The 17,664-nt window shown below is 44.1% G+C and overlaps 1 protein-coding gene across 2 annotated transcripts in view; it reads right to left on the reverse strand.

Annotated features, from left to right (window-relative positions):
- Positions 1-3,874: 3,874 nt before the first annotated feature.
- The window catches only part of INTS6 (integrator complex subunit 6), a 91,374-nt gene continuing 77,584 nt past the window's right edge, over positions 3,875-17,664 (reverse strand). For both annotated transcript variants that reach the window (XM_040340330.1, XM_040340329.1), the window contains 3 exons: positions 15,628-15,984; positions 13,015-13,108; positions 3,875-4,608 (listed from right to left, as the gene is read on the reverse strand). In XM_040340330.1, the coding sequence (XP_040196264.1) occupies positions 4,515-4,608; positions 13,015-13,108; positions 15,628-15,984 (545 nt within the window). In that variant the 3' untranslated portion in view covers positions 3,875-4,514. The remainder of the gene's footprint in view (positions 4,609-13,014; positions 13,109-15,627; positions 15,985-17,664) is intronic.

Genomic DNA, 17,664 nt, shown 5'->3' on the forward strand with positions numbered 1-17,664 from the left:
CCTATTCATTGTTGAAAAGTCAGTCTCCTCCTGGTCCCTTCCGTTATAGGTGTTTCTCAGCAGACCGTTCCGCCTATCACGGACATTCTCTCATCCTCAGATTCCCAGCAGACCCTGTTCAGTGTTCTGCCAATCACGGACGTCCTCTTGTCCGAGGATGAAAACACGTCCGTGATTGGCGGAACACTGAACAGTGTCTGCTGGGAAACCGAGTCGGAGGATATGAGAACGTTCGCGATAGGAGTTTCTCAGCAGACACAGTTCCGCCCATCACGGAAAGGACCAGGAGGAGACGGCGACTTTTAAACAATAGACGCCCGCAGCCTGTTAATAATTTTAGGTACACCGACTCGAGTATAAGCCGAGGAAGGGAATTTTCAACCTTTAAAAAATTTTTTTTTAAAAAGGGCTGAAAGAGCATATACGGTAAATGGATTTGCATTTTAATGAGTGAATTATTTTATCCCTTTGCAAAACATAACAGTGGCAAAACCCTTGATGTTTGCACACATCTCAGGAGGGATTTTGTCCCACTCCTCTTCAAGTCATTAAGGTTTGGAGGCTGACGTTTGGTAACTCGAACCTTCAGCTCCCTCCACATATTTTCTATGGAAAAGGGTCTGGAGGACCAACTAGGCCACTCCAGGACTTTAGCGTACTTTTTGAGCCACTCCTTTGTTGCTGCGTTTTGGGTCATTGTCATGCTGAAATACCCATCCACGACCCATTTTCAATGGCTGAGGGAAGAAAGTTCTCACCCAAGATTTGACGGGACATGGCCCTGTCCATCATCCCTTTGATGCAGGGAATTTGTCCTGTCCCCTTAGCAAAAAAACACCCAGAAGCATAAATGTTTGCACTTCCTTGTCAGTGGGGATGGTGTTCTTGGGGTCAAAGGCAACATTCCTCCTCATAAAAAACAGCAAGGTTGAGTTGATGACAAAGTTTGATTTTGGTCTCATCTGACCACAAGACTTTCACCCAGCTCTCCTCTGAATCATTCAGATGTTCATTAGCCAACTTCAGATGGGCCTGTGCATGTGCTTTCTTGAGCAGGAGGACTTTGTGGGTGCTGCAGGATTTCAGTCCTTCACAGCGTAGTGCGTTACCAATTGTTTTCTTGGTGACAATGATCCCAAGGCAGCTGCCGGGACCTTAGACAAGATTCTCCCGTGTAGCTCTGGGCCGAATTCCTCACGGTTCTTGTGATCATTGAAACTCCATGAGATGAGATCTTGCATGGAGCCCCAGACCGAGGGAGATTGACAGTTATGAGTTTCTTCCATTTGAAAATATTAGCACCAACTGTTGTCATCCTCACCAAGCTGCTTGGCGTTGGTCTTGTAGCCCATCCCAGCCTTGTGTAGGTCTATAATCTTGTCCCTGATCTTGGCCATAGCGGAGAGATTGGAATCTGATTGATTGCTTCTATGGACAGGTGACTTTTATACAGGTAACAAGCTGAGATTAGGAGAACTCCCTTTGGTTACTTGTATAGAAGACACCTGGGGATCCAGAAAGCTTGCCGAATGATAGGGGGTCAAATATTTATTTCACTCAAAATGCAAATCAATTTATAACTTTTTTTAAATGCGGTTTTCTGGATTTTTTTTGTTGTTGTTGTGTCTTACTGTTAAAATATACCTACCATTAAAATTATAGACCAATTTCTAAGACATTTCTTGGCCAGTGGGCAAACGTACAAAATCAGCAGGGGATCAAATACTTTCACTCACTGTAGCTCTTTAATACTTAAAAAGTATTTGACTAGTATGTGGCAAAGATTCCTTCACATGTACACCATTACCAAAAGTATTGGGACACCTACCTTTAATGACATCCCAGTCTTAGTTTCATAGGGTTTAATATTGGGTTAGCCCACCCTTTGCAGTTATTACAGCCTCAGCTCTTCTGGGAAGGCTGGCCACAATGTTTAGGAGTGTGTCTATTTTACCATTCTCCAGACGTGCATTTGTGAGTACAGGCACTGTACATGTGGATGAGAAGGCCTGACTCAAAGTCTCTGCTCCAATTTATCCCATAGGTGTTCAATCAGGCTAAGGTCAAGGCTCTGTGCAGGCCAGTCAATTTCCTCCACCCCAAACTTGCTCATCCATGTCTTTATGAACCTTTCTTTGTGCACTGGTGAATGATGTTGAAAACCAAACAGCAGGATAAAAACAAAGTAAAACTGTGTTACAGGAAGGACTCAAATGAGTTTATCTGTTGATAAGACTGCACCATACAGGTCATGGGTTTCCTTGATTGTACTTCATTATGTCCTTCTGACATTTAATAGCCTGCAGCAAGGCTGGCACAAAACACTAAAATATTTTAATTGTCATCATTGGTGATCCTGGTCAAAAAAGCTCAAAGAGTAAATGATGGTGCACTCAGTTCTACAAAATACTACTAATTTTTGCATTTTCAGCTAGGTACTCATACACATTGTCACTCTATACAGGAAGTGCCAATATAAACTACTTTCATGAAAAAAAAGATAGCCAAGTTTCAAATTTAAAACCCCCCCAAAAAAAGGACCTAAAGTGGTTATGAAGTCTCAGGTTTTTTTTTTTACCTTTTTGCAATCTATACATTAAAAAAGGTAAAAACCTTCTGTGCTGCAGGAGATCCCCCCCCCCCCCCTATTCTTACCTGACCCAGCAACATGCACGAGATCACCGTGCAATGCTGTGACAAGGGAGCAAGGGGTGGTGCCAAGCTGCCAGGTCTGTGCCAATATACAGACAGGGTAGATCGGGAGCAAGCACGCATGGGTGACCCAATGCAAAGTGGGGGAGGGGGGGGGGCAGTGGCGGAGGAGAAGTCTGGAGTGCCAGTGGGGAACTCCAGAAAAAGGAAGATCGGGGATGCTCTGTGCAAAACCATTGCCTAGAACAGGTAAAGTATAACATGTTTGTTATTTTAATAAAAAAAAACTAAAGGTTTAATGTCCCTTTGAATATACATCAATGTGTTAAAGCTTATATGAAATGGATTTAAATTTACATCGTAATGCTTAAATTTAAAGTAGATGTAAACCTAACACTAGATCTGCTGAATAGCTCCCAGACAGAACATCCATGCATAACAAACTCGATTGATTCAGCTAGTGGTGCAATCAGCTGCTGGACTGCTGGTATGCATTTATAGCATAGAATCCAAGCCTGTTGAACTTGAGACCACCAGTCTCTAGGTTTACATCTATTAATGCAGGTCGGCTTTGCCAGACAAGCAGAAAATGGATAGTGCTGCCTAGAACCCTACATAAGGCCTACAAAATCTATTTTACAGAACCTAAAAAATTATATTAACTGGTTATCTTTCACACCCCAACAGTATTTATGGGGCAGCATTAGAGATTTAATGGCTAAGTGTATTTGTGGTGGCTCTTTAGTAGTAAGAGGTCATTAAAATATTTTTTTTATTGTATAGCACCTTCTGAAAGCTATAGCTTCCTGGCTGTGAATACTTATTTGAGTCACTGACCAAGAACTGCTATGCAATCTTAGTAACAGACTTTGCTGTATAGCCAAGGGTGGCGACAGAGGCCACCAATAGACCAGTATTTTCAGAGCCAGGGCCCCAGAGACAATGTCTACTTCACATTAAACGTTTCCTTTGACAAGTCACAGGCTTCATACTTGATCAATGTCAGGGATCAACCAAGAAAGTATGGCTAAGTAGCATGGTCATTAAAAGGCCAGAAAAGACATGTAGTTTTCTTATGGTGTATCTGCTTTAAAACTCTGTTCCATGTCCTGATGCAGGCAAGGTCAGCTCACCGGAAACCGATATCAGTGCTGATTTAAATGCCGAGTAACAAAATGACACTGAAGAAGTAGTTCTCATCCAGAAAATACAATACATAATATAGATTTTGCAAAAATATTAAAATAGAGATTTTTTTTATTGATGGAATAACAAAAGTGCCTCTGTTTAAATAGTTTTCAAAATACAACTGTACAACTTACAATATATTCAAAATAATTATATACAAAATATTACCTTGTTTCAACATATGTGCTTCTGCCTAGCTATGTTTTAATTACAAACCTGGGACTGCATTTAAAAGGTCTCCTGTCCAGCATACATGTTGAATGCAGAGTGTTCACACTTCCATTGCCAAAACCAGTTTTAGCAATGGAAAGTTTTGGCAAAACTTTTTTTGGTAAAAACCTGATTGAACTTCTCTAAAGGTGGAACAACCTTTAGAAGTCCAATCAGATTTTGGCAAAAAAAATAATTTATCCTAGCCAGTGAGTAAACGTGAATGTGAGGGCTAAGAGTCAGCTGTGGAACCTGAGAAAGATCAGCATAGCTGGTCAGTGACCGCTGGGAACTTCTAAAAACTTTCCGTTACTCCATATAAAGGCATAATTTTCCATAGAAGAAAAAAATGGAAGCATATTAGGGTACAATAAGTCATTGCAAAGATGGTATAGAAAAATGTGGCAACCACCACCGTTCACACCTTGTGCCCACCAGCATACAAGGGTTTTCCTTTGGCTCATTTAACAGTCGCTGAAGTGGTTCAACTGGTTTGATCTTCTGTGAATCTCTTCTAGAAAATTTTCCAACTGCTCTATCAACATCCGCTTTTTAAACCTAAAGATAGAGGGGAAAAAAAAAAGAAAAAAAAAAAAAGTAAAACATTAAGGGCAGAACCAAAACATTACATTCAAAACATTACATTCAAAATGTAGAAACATAAAGACATCCAGTTACATGCTTATGCCATGTTCAGTATGTATATATACAATTTTCTGAAGTACATGAATCTTAGGCAGGCACCAATTTAAAATATACCACAGTTTGCATTTTTTTCTTAAAGTAATATGAGCTACCAAGATAGGCATAGAGCTGCCCCGGCTCCTTTTTCGTGAGAAAGTAAAAAGTAGAAATTGCAAGAAGATGAAATAAGGGAGGGGAGGGGGAAAGAAGTCAGGGATGGGGATGACTTGTGCTATTAGAGACGCAACATTAAATTTCAAGAATTTCTCATTCCCATCTGACAAACTGTCTTAGTGATTTGTACTAGTTTCCTAGCCAATTCTACACACGCACAGTGAGGGGAAAAATAGGATTTTTTGTACTCATCGTAAAATCCTTTTCTCTGTCGTCCATGGATGGACACAGCTCCTTAAATCTTGACATGTGGGTTATGTTCCTATTCATAGGAGAGGACTAGGCAGAACATGTTATCTTAAAACATGTAACTTTAACAGAGTTGAACAGCCCCGTCTAGTGGGCGGTCCCTCCAGCTCAATTCGTCAAAAAGCAGTACAAACTTAAAGAGGAGGGGTGGGTGCTGTGTCCGTCCATGGACGACAGAGAGAAGGATTTTACGGTGAGTACAATAAAACCTATTTTCTCTTATCGTCCATGGACAGACACAGCGCCTTAAATCTTGACATGTGGGATGTCCCCAAGCAGTGTCAGAAAAACGAGAGGTGGGAACAGTAATCAAAAGAAGACTTAACTTCACCCCAAACAAAAACAGAGCTCCTCAACAGAGGAGTTGCAGCCTCAAACAGCCGCCTGCAAAACCTTGCAGCCAAAGGAAGCATCCGAAGATGCACTCACATCAACCTTGTAAAACTTTGAGAAAGTGTGAACAGACAACCAGATCGCCGCTTTACACACCTGTGAGACAGATGCTTGATGTTGGAAAGCCCAGGAGGCACCAATCGCCCTGGTCAAATGCGCCGTAACCTGAAAGGGAGGCGCCCGCCCCTTTAGGGCATAAGCCTGGCTATCGGTCTGCCTGATCCACCTAGAAATGGTGGCCGACAAGACCGCCAGGTCCTTCTGCGGACCAGACACCACCACAAACAGTGAGTCTGACCTCCGGGACGGAAGCCATAGCAGACAGGCACACCTGTAGAGCATGTACCACGTCCAAAGTATGTAGCGCAGTCTCTGGGATGCGATGGTCGAGGACACGAGGAAGGAAGAACAATGTCCTCATTCAGGTGAAAAGCTGAAACTACCTTGGGAAGAAAGGAAGGTTGCGGGCGTAGAACTGCTTTATCCTTACGGAGGACCAAGTATGGAGACGCGCAAGACAAGACCGCCAACTCAGAAACACCTCCGACATACGTAATGGCGCCACTAGAAAGGCCACCTTCTGAGAGTGTCAAGAGGAATTTCTCTGATGTTCTCAAAAGGAGGTTCCTGCCGAGAGCACCAGATTCAAATCCCATGGAGGAAGCGGTGGTCTAATTGGGGGAAATCACATGTCGAACCCCCTGCACAAAATGTACCCACTAGTGAATGGGCCGCCAAGGGACGTTGAAAGAAAACCGCCAAGGCTGAAATCTGACCCTTAATGTACTTAAGGCAAGTTTCTGATCCACTCCACGCTGTAAAAACAGCAGGACCCTGGAAACCGAATATGCCCGTGGACACCACAACATCTCCTCGCATATAGAGATGTAGGCCTTCCACATGCAATGGTAGATCTTCCGGGAAGATGATTTCCGTGCCCTCAGCATGGTTGAAATGACCGAATCCGACAGACCTCGGTCCCTTAGTACCTGGCTTTCAATAGCCATGCCGTTAAAGCCAGAAACTAAAGCAGGATAAAGTATGGGACCTTGAGACAGAAGGTCCTCCTGCATTGGTAGCCGTCATATTGCATCCGTTACCAGGCGCACGAGGTCGGCGTACCAGGGACGTCGTGCCAATCTGGAGCGATGAGAATCACCGGAATACCCACGGTCTTTACTCGGAGCAGATGAGGAAGCAACTTCAGTGGGGGAGGGGAGGCATAATTGTGCCGATATTGACCCCTTGGTGCCAGGGATCTCTGGACCTGGCCACGAACCTCGACACCTCGCGATTGAGTCGAGAAGCCAGGAGATCCATGTCCGGCGTGCCCCACCTCCGGCAAAGGAGTTGAAAAACCTTCGGATGCAACAACCATTCCCCTTGATCCAGCATCTGGCGACTTAGGTAGTCTACATTCCGGGCGTATAAAAAATGGCAGGCAAACGGCTGACAGAACCGGCACGCTCCTTTCCTCCCATCGCAGGATGTGAGCGACCTCCGACGCTGCAGCCGAACTCCGTGTTCCCCCCTGATGGCGGACATAAGCCACTGCCGTGGCGCTGTGAGCCTGTGAGGCTGGCGTCCGTCGTGATCACATTCCAATGGAAGGGAAGGAATGACTTCCTGGACTGAAGAGCCGGGGATCTCAGCCACCAACTCAAGGAAGCCCTGACCAGGTGACGTATCTGACCCCGATGACCCAGAGACAATGGAGATCTGTTCCTTTTGGACAGGATCGCCTTCTGCAAGAATTGAGTGTGGAATTGGGCATACGGTACTGCCTCGAAGGAGGCTACCATGAGGCCCAGAACGCGCATGCAAAAAAAAAAAAAAATGGAGACACGACAATTTGCGGGATGCCAACAATTTCACCGCCGACTGGAGTGTCCGCAACTTCTCCAAAAGGAAGGAAGGAAGGAAGACCTTCGCCTCCGAGTCATCCAAAATTAATCCTAGGTACCAAGACCGACTTCTGATTGTTCAGCAACCAAATTCCTGGAGGGTCTGACTGGCTATAGACACGTCGTCCTCTAGTTCTGAGCCAGAAGCAGCTCTCAGAAGGAGATAGTCTAAATAGCCCATGACAGCAATGCCTCGCTTTCTCAGCAAAGCCAGAATCGGGGCAAGCACCTTGGTGAAAACTCTTGGTGCCGACACTAGGCCAAAAAGGGAAGAGCCACAAATTGATAGTGGTCTTCGCCGATCGCAAAGTGCAGAAACCTCAGATGCCTGGTGCAGATGGGGACATGCAAGTATGTGTCCTTGATGTCCAGGGACGCCAGAAGTGCAGCAACCACCGAATGAATAAATTCTATGCTGAACTTTCGCACCCTCCCAAAGGCACTGAGGGCCTTGAGGTCCAAGATTGGACTGACACCCTCCCTTCTTTGGGACAACAGATTTGAATAGAATCCCCGAAACCTTTCCTCCAGTTGCACAGGTAAAATTACCCCGAACCTGAGCAGGTCTTGTACTGCTCCCATTAAGACAGACCGACGAGCCGGAAAGAAGAGGAAGGGGGAGGGAAAGAATCTGTTTGGCGGACAAGAAACTCGATCTTGTACCCCGAAGTGACCACCTCGCAGACACACTGGTCGGAGAGCAGGGAGGTCCACCGAGCTACAAAGCCGTCCCCCCACCCTTGAGTCGGGCGGGGGCAAAACTTCATGCGGTAGCAGGCTTGTTTGGCTTGCGTACCCAGGGATTCTATCCCCCAGCTGGACCTTTGTCAGTCTGGGTGGATATGCCTGCTGACCCCGACTGACAAAAATACCGCTTCTGTGCGGAATAGGAGGGCCACTGCTTACGGCGTGGCTCCTTCCCCTTGGTGGACTGAGGGAGAAGAGTGCTCTTACCTCCAGTGACATCCTTAATAATGTCATCCAGCGAGGCACCAAAAAACCTCCCACCCTTGAAGGGTAAATCAGCCAAAGCTTTCTTGGCAGCTTGGTCAGCGGACCAGCATTTCAGCCAAATCAGGCAGCGTAATACCACCGCCGATACAGAGGCTCTGGAGAATAAGGGAGTCGCATCCAGAGTGGCATCACAAACATACACAAGGTCCTGTACCAACTGGTCGGCCAGCCTCACAAACTCAGGGGGGAGCCGATGCTCCTCCACTGTCGGGCACAAAATCTTTGCCCATTCAGTAAGTGTCTGAGACACCAAAGTCGCAGCCAAGATAGGCCGCAACGCAGACCCCAGCATGGTGAACATGGAATGGGTAACCGGTAACCTATCAGAAGAGTCCTTTTAGGCAGGGATCCCTTTTACCAGGAGAGTGGTTACTTTATTTAGCCGAGAGACCGGGGGGGTCCACGACCGGAGGAGAGGACCATTTTTTTCAAAAGGATAACGGACCACCATGCGCTGAGGGACCACAAAGGACTTCTGCGGGCGTAACCATTCCTTATCTATGATCTTATCAAAGAAAGTAACATAAGGAAAAACTTTTACAGAGCGGTTCGATTTGTGTGACCCGAAAGAGACAGACCCCTCTGTGGAAGTCACAGCTGTATCCTCCAGGTTGAGAGAGTCACTCACAGTATCAATAGGTGCACTCACAAGTGCCCCGTCTTGCGCCGACCTGGACGAGGGGTCCTCCTCACCAGGGAGGTCCTGGTCCGCATCCTCTGACATACCAGAACGGGGGTCCCGAGCCGCAGCCAGGCCCAAATCTACTTCCACCCTGGCAACAAATGACTCCAGGACTGCCGACAGTGTACCCATGGGAACTGCAGGTGCAGGGGCACCGGTTGTTGCCTCTGGCATGTTTGGGGAAGACAGCCCTCGGGGACTAAGTGAAAACACTCAAGTCCACCCTCCTTGCTGCACCGACCGTGGGGGGGGGGGGGGGGAGGGGTTACCCAGGGGCTTATAATGAGCTTATTTTTGAGCCAGTCTTTTGGGTCATTGTCAATGACCTTAGCAGAAAAACACCCCAAAAGCATAAGGTTACCACCTCCATGTTTATCGGTGGGGGTCATCGGCAGCATTCCTCCTCCAAACACGTTGAGTTGAGGCCAAAGAGTTAGATTTCAGTCTCATCTGACCACAACACATTCACCCAGTTCTGTTCTGCATCATATAGATGTTCATTAGCAATCTTCAGACAGGCCTGTACATGTGCTTTCTTGAGCAGGAGGACCTTGCAGGCTCTGCAGGATTTCATTCTTTCACGGCGTAGTGCGTTACCAATTGTTGAGATTGACTAGATTCTCCTGTGTAGTTCTGGGCCGATTGTGCACCATTCTCATCATCATTGAAACTCCACGAGGCAAGATCTTGGAGCCCCAGACCGAGGGAGAGCGACAGTTATTTTGTGTTTCTTTCATTTGCAAATAATCGCACCGTTGTCACCCTCTCACCAAGCTGCTTGGCGATGGTCTTGTAGCCCATTCCAGCCTTGTGTAGGTCTAAAATCTTGTCCCTGACATCCTTGGACAGATATTTGGTCTTGGCCATAGTGGAAAGAATGGAATCTGATTGATTGCTTCTATGGACAGGTGTCTTACACAGGCAACAAGCTGAGATTAGGAGCACTCTCTTAAAGGGAGTGTGTGTGTAAAATATATATTGTGTGTGTTATTAATATATAATATGTGTTTAGTATAAAAGCAGTCTGGTTCTGCCTACCAATTCTTGGACACAAACGAGAACTAAATCTCAAAACACATGATTTAATGTTCTGCGACTTATTTTACTTTATGGGAACGTCATAAATATGCATCTATACGGCATTATCCATATTAGCCCAATAAGTTTGCAGCCTCTGCTCCTGCATTGTCACAATCCAGCTGTTTTTTTTGCCAGAAAGGCAATATTTACACTAAAGCCCCGCACGCACAGGCCGAATGTCAGACGTCATAGGCCAGTTCAATAGAAACCTGCCAACATTCGGCCGTTGTGTAGCCAGGGGGCATGACCGATAAAGGTCTGCCGATCGGATTCCCGATCAGCGTTCTCAGCCTATGGCGGAGACCGCTGACAGGAGTGTTCAGTTGGAGGTGGGTTTTGCGTTGAATTGTTAGTACATCAGCTCCGACCTGAACGAGAAAAACTGGCAGTGTGTGCGCGAGGTTTTAGATCAGGGATCTTCAAACTACGGCCCTCCAGCTGTTGCGGAACTACACTCCCATGAGGCATTGCAAGACTGACATTCACCGACATGACTAGGCATGATGGGAATTGTAGTTCCTGAACAACTGAAGGGCCATAGTTTGAGGACCCCTGCTTTAGATCCTCAGTTATTTTAGAACACATTTAGAGCTGAAGTGAATAGTGTTACTTCCTCCATCATTTAGGGGTGTCTGGTAGAAGCAGCTACCAGGCATGCTGGAATGTAAGTATGGACACAGTTTGATCAGGACATCAAACTTGCATACAATACAGGCACATCATCATGACGGGGGCTGGCGCCCTTTAGTACTTCCAGGAAGTGTTGGTGTTTTGTGAAGGAGTGTGGGTTTACGCACAGCAGCAGGACTAAAAGACCAAATGTGCTAGTCCAGGGGTAGGCAACCTGGGGCCCTCCAGTCCCAGCATGCCTCTGGGAGTAATTGTAACTGCCAGCCTTGCAATGCCTTGTGGGAAATGTAGTTCCACAAAAGCTGGAGGGCCCCCGGTTGCCTACCCCTGTGCTAGTCATAGGTAAAAACTACTGGGTTTGACGATGGCTGACCAGTCCACCCTAATAAAACTGATATTCCTGGGCCTAATCAGCCTTTGTCTTCATATTATTTATCGAGACTCTGTTGGATGATCTTTGTTTCTGAACCGCTGACTCCCTGGCAGCCGACGCCATTACACAGTGACTTAAAGGGCCACTTAAGCAAATTGGTAACTGGTCACGGGCCACAATGAGCAGAGCGGGGGGGTGGCAGTCCACTCGGCTCTATAAAGTCCACACTACTCTCAGCACACCAAACTCGCAGGTAATAGAAGTCTATGGCTCCATGCAGGTAACCCTCAGTTGCACTTCTCTGAACCTGTGGATCGATTTGAAAGCAGCCCAGTAACCACTGCAGAACAGATAATGACAGCATTCTATTCTATTTTATTCCATCCCAAAGCAGGAGGTTGCGGGCCACATCAGAGGGCTCCGCGGGCCACTGGTTGGGCACCCCTGCCCTAAAACATTTATATACCATTACATTCAGCATACTTCCAACATGTACAGTTTGCTGTTTTTTTTTTCCCGCTGTACATACCGTCTTATTGTTCTTTTCCACCCGCCTTCTGGGTTCTCACTCCCACGGGGAGTAGGTGTTCCTATGAAGAGAAGTAGTGTCATCTGGGACTTAGCCCAGATGATTGACTTGCGGATAAGGCGTGTCACGCGTTCCGAAAATAGCCGAACTTGGAGTCGGCTATATACGGCGCCTGCGCAGTCAGCTCTACACGGCTCCTTGTCTGTGTGCAGGCGCCGTATAGAGCCAACTCTCATCTTGGCTATTTTCGGAACGCGTGACCCCCCTTATCCGCACGTCAATCATCTGGGCTAAGTCCTAGATGACACTACGCCTCTTCATAGGAACGCCTACTCCCCGAGGGAGTGAGAACCCGGGTGGAAAAGAATAAGACGGTATGTACAGCAAAAAAAAAAAACAGTATACTGTACATGTCGGAAGTATGCTGAATGTAATGGTATATACATGTTTTTTAGGGTGAACCTCCGCTTTAAACTATCAGTTTCGCATTTAAATTTTACATTACCAGGAATATAGCAGACAGAGCCCGACTACTCTCCTGCAGCAAGAGGAATAACGCTTGATTTTAGCGTGTGATACAGCTAGTGAGATCTCACTACTGGAGATACAGAAGCCTGTGGGTGACCAAGTAAACTATTAAAGTTTGATTCTCCCCCCCCCAACAAAAAAAGCAGACAAAAATTACTAAACATCTATACAACTACAATCTGAACATCCTCCAACAATTTAATCTTGTGTAGTCGCCTAAAAGAAACAAAACATTTTAGTCGACTAAATGAACACTATTTTAGTAGACTAAAATATGACTAAAACAAATGAGATGACTAAAATGGCATATTAGTCAAAAGACTAAAACGAAAACTAAATTTAAATTTGACTTTAAAATTAACACTGATCTGGAGTGCATGTTCATACCTCAATACCATAAATAACATATTAGATTTTTCACTCCAGCAGTATATAAGGAGTTTGGAAATTGTAGAGAAATGTTAACTAAATGCATTACAATTGAATTACACCCATTAGATTTTAGATGACTAAAATGTACTGGAGATTTAGTCGACTAAATATGACTAAAACAATTGCAGAAGACCAAGATGGGACTACAACTAAAATGCCATTTTAGTCCTAAGACTAAAACTAAATCGAAATTTGCTGCCAAAATTAACACTGGTATAATTACATAATTTGACTGATACTCGTGATATACATAGCTAGCATATTTAATTCTGAAAAATGAACGACATCCTACCTTGCTGCCTCTTTGATGACAGTTTGCAAGAAGAAAAGCCGTGTTTGTAGACTGCCTTCTACTTCTTGTAGCAAAGCAAAGATAGGCTCATACTCTAAAAACAAAGAAAACACAATTATACCCTGCCAGCTTGTGTGCATTAATGCAATACAGTGGTTGCACAATAAAGTAAGGCTTACTTTTTAAAATCATGTTTCAAATTAACATTTTAGATTGTGGAAGAGAATATAAAAAAAATTGTGAATTACAAAAATGAATCAAGGTCATTTCCTTTTCTGTATATATTTTTCCTAAATTGTGTGCGGCTTTAAATGGAGCAATTGTACCAATTTTACCATTTAAAGCGGATCTTCACTGCATCTGCGCACCACAAAACTGAAAACGCTATTCAATTAATTTTTAGTATTCAAAGCAAACGCCCCCATCCATTCAAGTCTCCATGCTTTATTTTGTTGAGCCATCACTTTGAAAATCACTTCAATGGCATTTCTGGCTGTGGCAATTTTGAGCAAGAGCAAATGATTCATGTAGCATTTACTTCCTTGAATCCATCTGCCCTCAGCTCAAGCTTGCATGCAGGAGTATGCAGTTAGCTGAGAAACCCCCTCCTCCTCTCCTGAAGACTCCAGGGACGTATGACGACAATTTGCCTGAACAAGAAACCAGGAAGCGTTTGAAGAAATGTAGTAAATATACTTTCCTATACTTTCCAATTAACCACTTAAGACCCGGACCTTTAGGCAGGTAAAGGACCCGGACAATTTTTGCGATTCGTCACTGCGTCGCTTTAACTGACAATTGCGCGGTCGTGTGACGTGGCTCCCAAACAAAATTGGCGTCCTTTTTTTCCCACAAATAGAGCTTTCTTTGGTAGTATTTGATCACCTCTGCGGTTTTTATTTTTTGCGCTATAAACAAAAATAGAGCGACAATTTCGAAAAAATTCAATATTTTTTACTTTTTGCTATAATGAATATCCCCCAAAAACATAAAAAAAATATATATATATAGTTTTCCTTAGTTTAGGCCGATACGTATTCTTCTACCTATTTTTGGTGTAAAAAAAAATAAAATTAAAAAAATCACAATTAGAGTTAATCGATTTGTAAACGCTATAAATTATGCGCAAACCAAATAGGGGATAGTTTTATTGCATTTTTATTAAAAAAATTTTTTACTACTAATGGCGGCAATCAGCGATTTTTTTCGTGACTGCGACATTATGGCGGACACTTCTGACAAATTTTTGGGACCATTGTCATTTTCACAGCAAAAAATGCATTAAAAATCCATTGTTTACTGTGAAAATGACAATTGCAGTTTGGGAGTTAACCACAAGGGGGGCGCTGAAGGGGTTACGTGTGACCTCATCTGTGTCACTAACTGTAGGAGGGTGTGGCTGTAGGTGTGACGTCATTGATTGTGTTTCCCTATATTAGAGAACACAGGATCGATAACGGCGCCACAGTGAAGAACGGGGAAGCTGTGTTTACACACCGCTCTCCCCGTTCTTCAGCTCTGGGGACTCCAGCGGGCGTGCGCCCGCGACCCACGGCTGGGCACTTAAAGAGGACGTATCTGTACGTGCTTGTGCCCAGCCGTGCCAGTCTGCCGACATAAATGTGCAGGAGGTGGTCCTTAAGTGGTTAAATATACTTTCCTATGTGTTTACTAAAGCTAGCAGCATGAGGATTAAAAATCATCAATGTGGTTGGGAGCGTTCCACTTTAACCAAGAAGGAAGCCACTTTTGTAGGCTGCATTTTAGAAATGCCTTTTTGAACAGGATCAAGGTTTAACCCTTTCATGACCACAAGTCACTGAAGCCTGAATGCCTTTAATGCCCTGGCCAACTTTCGCAATGTCGTTGGTTAAAGGATAGGTTCACCTTTCATAACGGGTTACATTTTACACCCATTGTGACAGCGGGTGTGGACCTTCTCCCTGCACCTGCTGCCACAATTTGGACAGCGCATGGCCGTGCAGTTTTAAGTAGGGGTGCAACTGATCAAAAAAATCACGGATCGGATCGATCCTCGGATCAGGAGTCACAGATCGGATCAGTAAAAAAAAAAAAACACACAAGACAAAAGTTTTGTCTTTTTACATTTTTATTAATATATATATTTTTTTTTACTACTAATGGCGGCGATCAGCGATTTTGTTCGTGACCGCGACATTATGGCGGACACATCAGACAATTTTGGGACCATTACAGTGGGAAAAATGGCAATTACAGTGTTACTGTTTTACTAGTGTGGGGGCAATGTTGGCTATGTCTATTAATAGCCATAGCCAACACTGCCCCCACACTAGTAAAACAGTAACACTGTAATTGCCATTTTTCCCACTAATAGTCATAGCCAACATTGCCCCCACACTAGTAAACAGTAACACTGTGTGTATAGCCATTTTTCCCACTGATTAGAGCTATGACTATTATTACAGTGGCAAAAATGGTAATTACAGTGTTACTGTTTTACTAGACTGAGTACATCAGTACAGTGAGTTGGCTAATGGCTATTAAGCCATTAGCCAACTCACTGTACTGATGAAGAAGAAGAAAAAGAAAAAGAAAAAGAAAAAGAAAAAGATTGATTGCGCTTATACTTACTCCTCCCTGGCTTCCTAATCTCTTTCATTATTCTAATTTTCAGCTCTGTGTTGACTTCCTCGTGACTCCGGCAAGGTCGCAACCGCCTCATCTTGAGCGAAAGTGCTGTTCTGTCATTTCCAAAGCAGTTGCCCAAACTCTCCGACTGTTTTGGATTTTCAATAAACTCCTCTGTTTTATTAGTAAATCCATCGGAGTCTCCATAGTCAGCGGAATCGTCTCCACTATCCAGAGAGTTCAAGGAAACCTGCGACAAAGTCTCAAACTGCTCTGAGGTATCCATGAACAGATCTGGGGCAAGTTGGTCCTCGACATGGTTTTCAACTGCAGCAGTCAAATTGTTAGTAATAACAGGATCTGGAACAGAAAACCAATTCATACATTACTAATAAAAAACCAAAGTGGCTATTTTAGGTAAGATATGGGGCTAGCTTATATATTTTGTGGATTGCATCATACAGGATTTAAAAAAAAATTTAAAAAAAAATAATGGGTCCAGTTAAATTACTCAGCACCACACATCCCTACCAAATGAATAAAAAAATGAACCAAAAGATAAATGGGATTTTAAGCGATGCTGAAAACGTTTTCTCAGAACCCAAAAATGTTTTTTGTATAAAAGTCAATAAAGTTCATTAAAATTTGTAAAATATAAAATTCCTAACAAAAGAGTACCTCCCCTCATAGATCACGCAATATTATAGGTAGTAATGTACATAATTATGGATAACAAAAGGACATCAAGAAGAGGGTGCAGTATTCCAACACTTTTCGCACTTTGAGCTTTTTTAGGGGTTTCATGGAGTGCAGTTGAATATGGAGGGGAGAAATCCCACCCACCAGTGGAGTATACCCAGATCTGGAAAAATTATCTCAAAATGTACGGCTTATGGCGTTGAGGGCAGAGGATGGAACATATGTAAGAATGACACCCAAAGAAAAGGCCCAAAGGTATTAGAGGAGGGAGGGACTAGCGCATTGGCAATCCTAAAAAGTCAGATTGCCAAAAACCTGTATAAAAATTATGCATGTTTAGTTTGTTCTGAGGAAAGGTTTAAGCACTGTTTAAAATCAGAGTGTCCTCGGTGTGGGCAATCTCAGGCAGACCTGATCCATATGCTGTGGAAATGTCCCAAACTGGGTAGATATTGGTGAGAGGTGCTGTCCACAATTTTATGGGGCTTATAATAAATACTCACACATGGAACCGAAAACCTGTTTATTAGGGTATCTGAAAAAAGGGCTATATTCAAGGGACGTGTTAATCACAATTGGTAGATTGTTATTCATAGCCCGTAAGCCAATAGCTGGATGTCCCCCAGTGTACCAATATTTGAGGAGTGGCGTTCCCAAGTAAATGAGACATTAATGGAATGACAGGCCTACACTAATAGGGGTACACCGGATATATTAAGCTGTGGGTCCCGGATTGGTTGCATTCTCTTTGACTTCAGATAGGATGGGAGTGGAGGGTATAGGAGGTTCTATAGGTGATGGCTCAGAGGAGGGATGGAGGTGGGGAGAAGGAGGGTTAATAAATGGGCATACTACAGTATAAAACGGAGCCTGAAGCAGTTTGTATTTTGCTAGGCTGGAACAACTGAAAAAAAAAAAAAAAAAGGGTATAGTTGCCCTCAATTAAATTTGAGTAGGGTGAGTTTTATGCATCGCTTTCCACTGGTGACACCTAACTACTAACTGGGCAATGTAAGGGACTTTCCAATCTGCTAGAAAAATATGATTTTTGTACTCACCGTAAAATCCATTTCTCTGAGTTCATGGACTGACACAGCAGCATTGACCTTAGGGTTATATATCCTTCCTTTCAGGAGAGACTTAGGCAGAAAAAAAAGAACTTCAAGTGTTAAAACACTTCTTGCAGTACAGCGCCTCCCAGGGAGCGGGTCCTCCGGGTACATCCCACTCTCTGCATCATGCAGCCCCAGTTTGTAAACAAGCAGTACAAACAAAGGAGGGGTGGGTGCTGTGTCCGTCCATGAACTCAGAAATGGATTTTACGGTGAGTACAAAAATCCT

The sequence above is a fragment of the Rana temporaria genome, chromosome 2 (assembly GCF_905171775.1).
Source record: "Rana temporaria chromosome 2, aRanTem1.1, whole genome shotgun sequence".
NCBI lineage: Eukaryota > Metazoa > Chordata > Amphibia > Anura > Ranidae > Rana > Rana temporaria.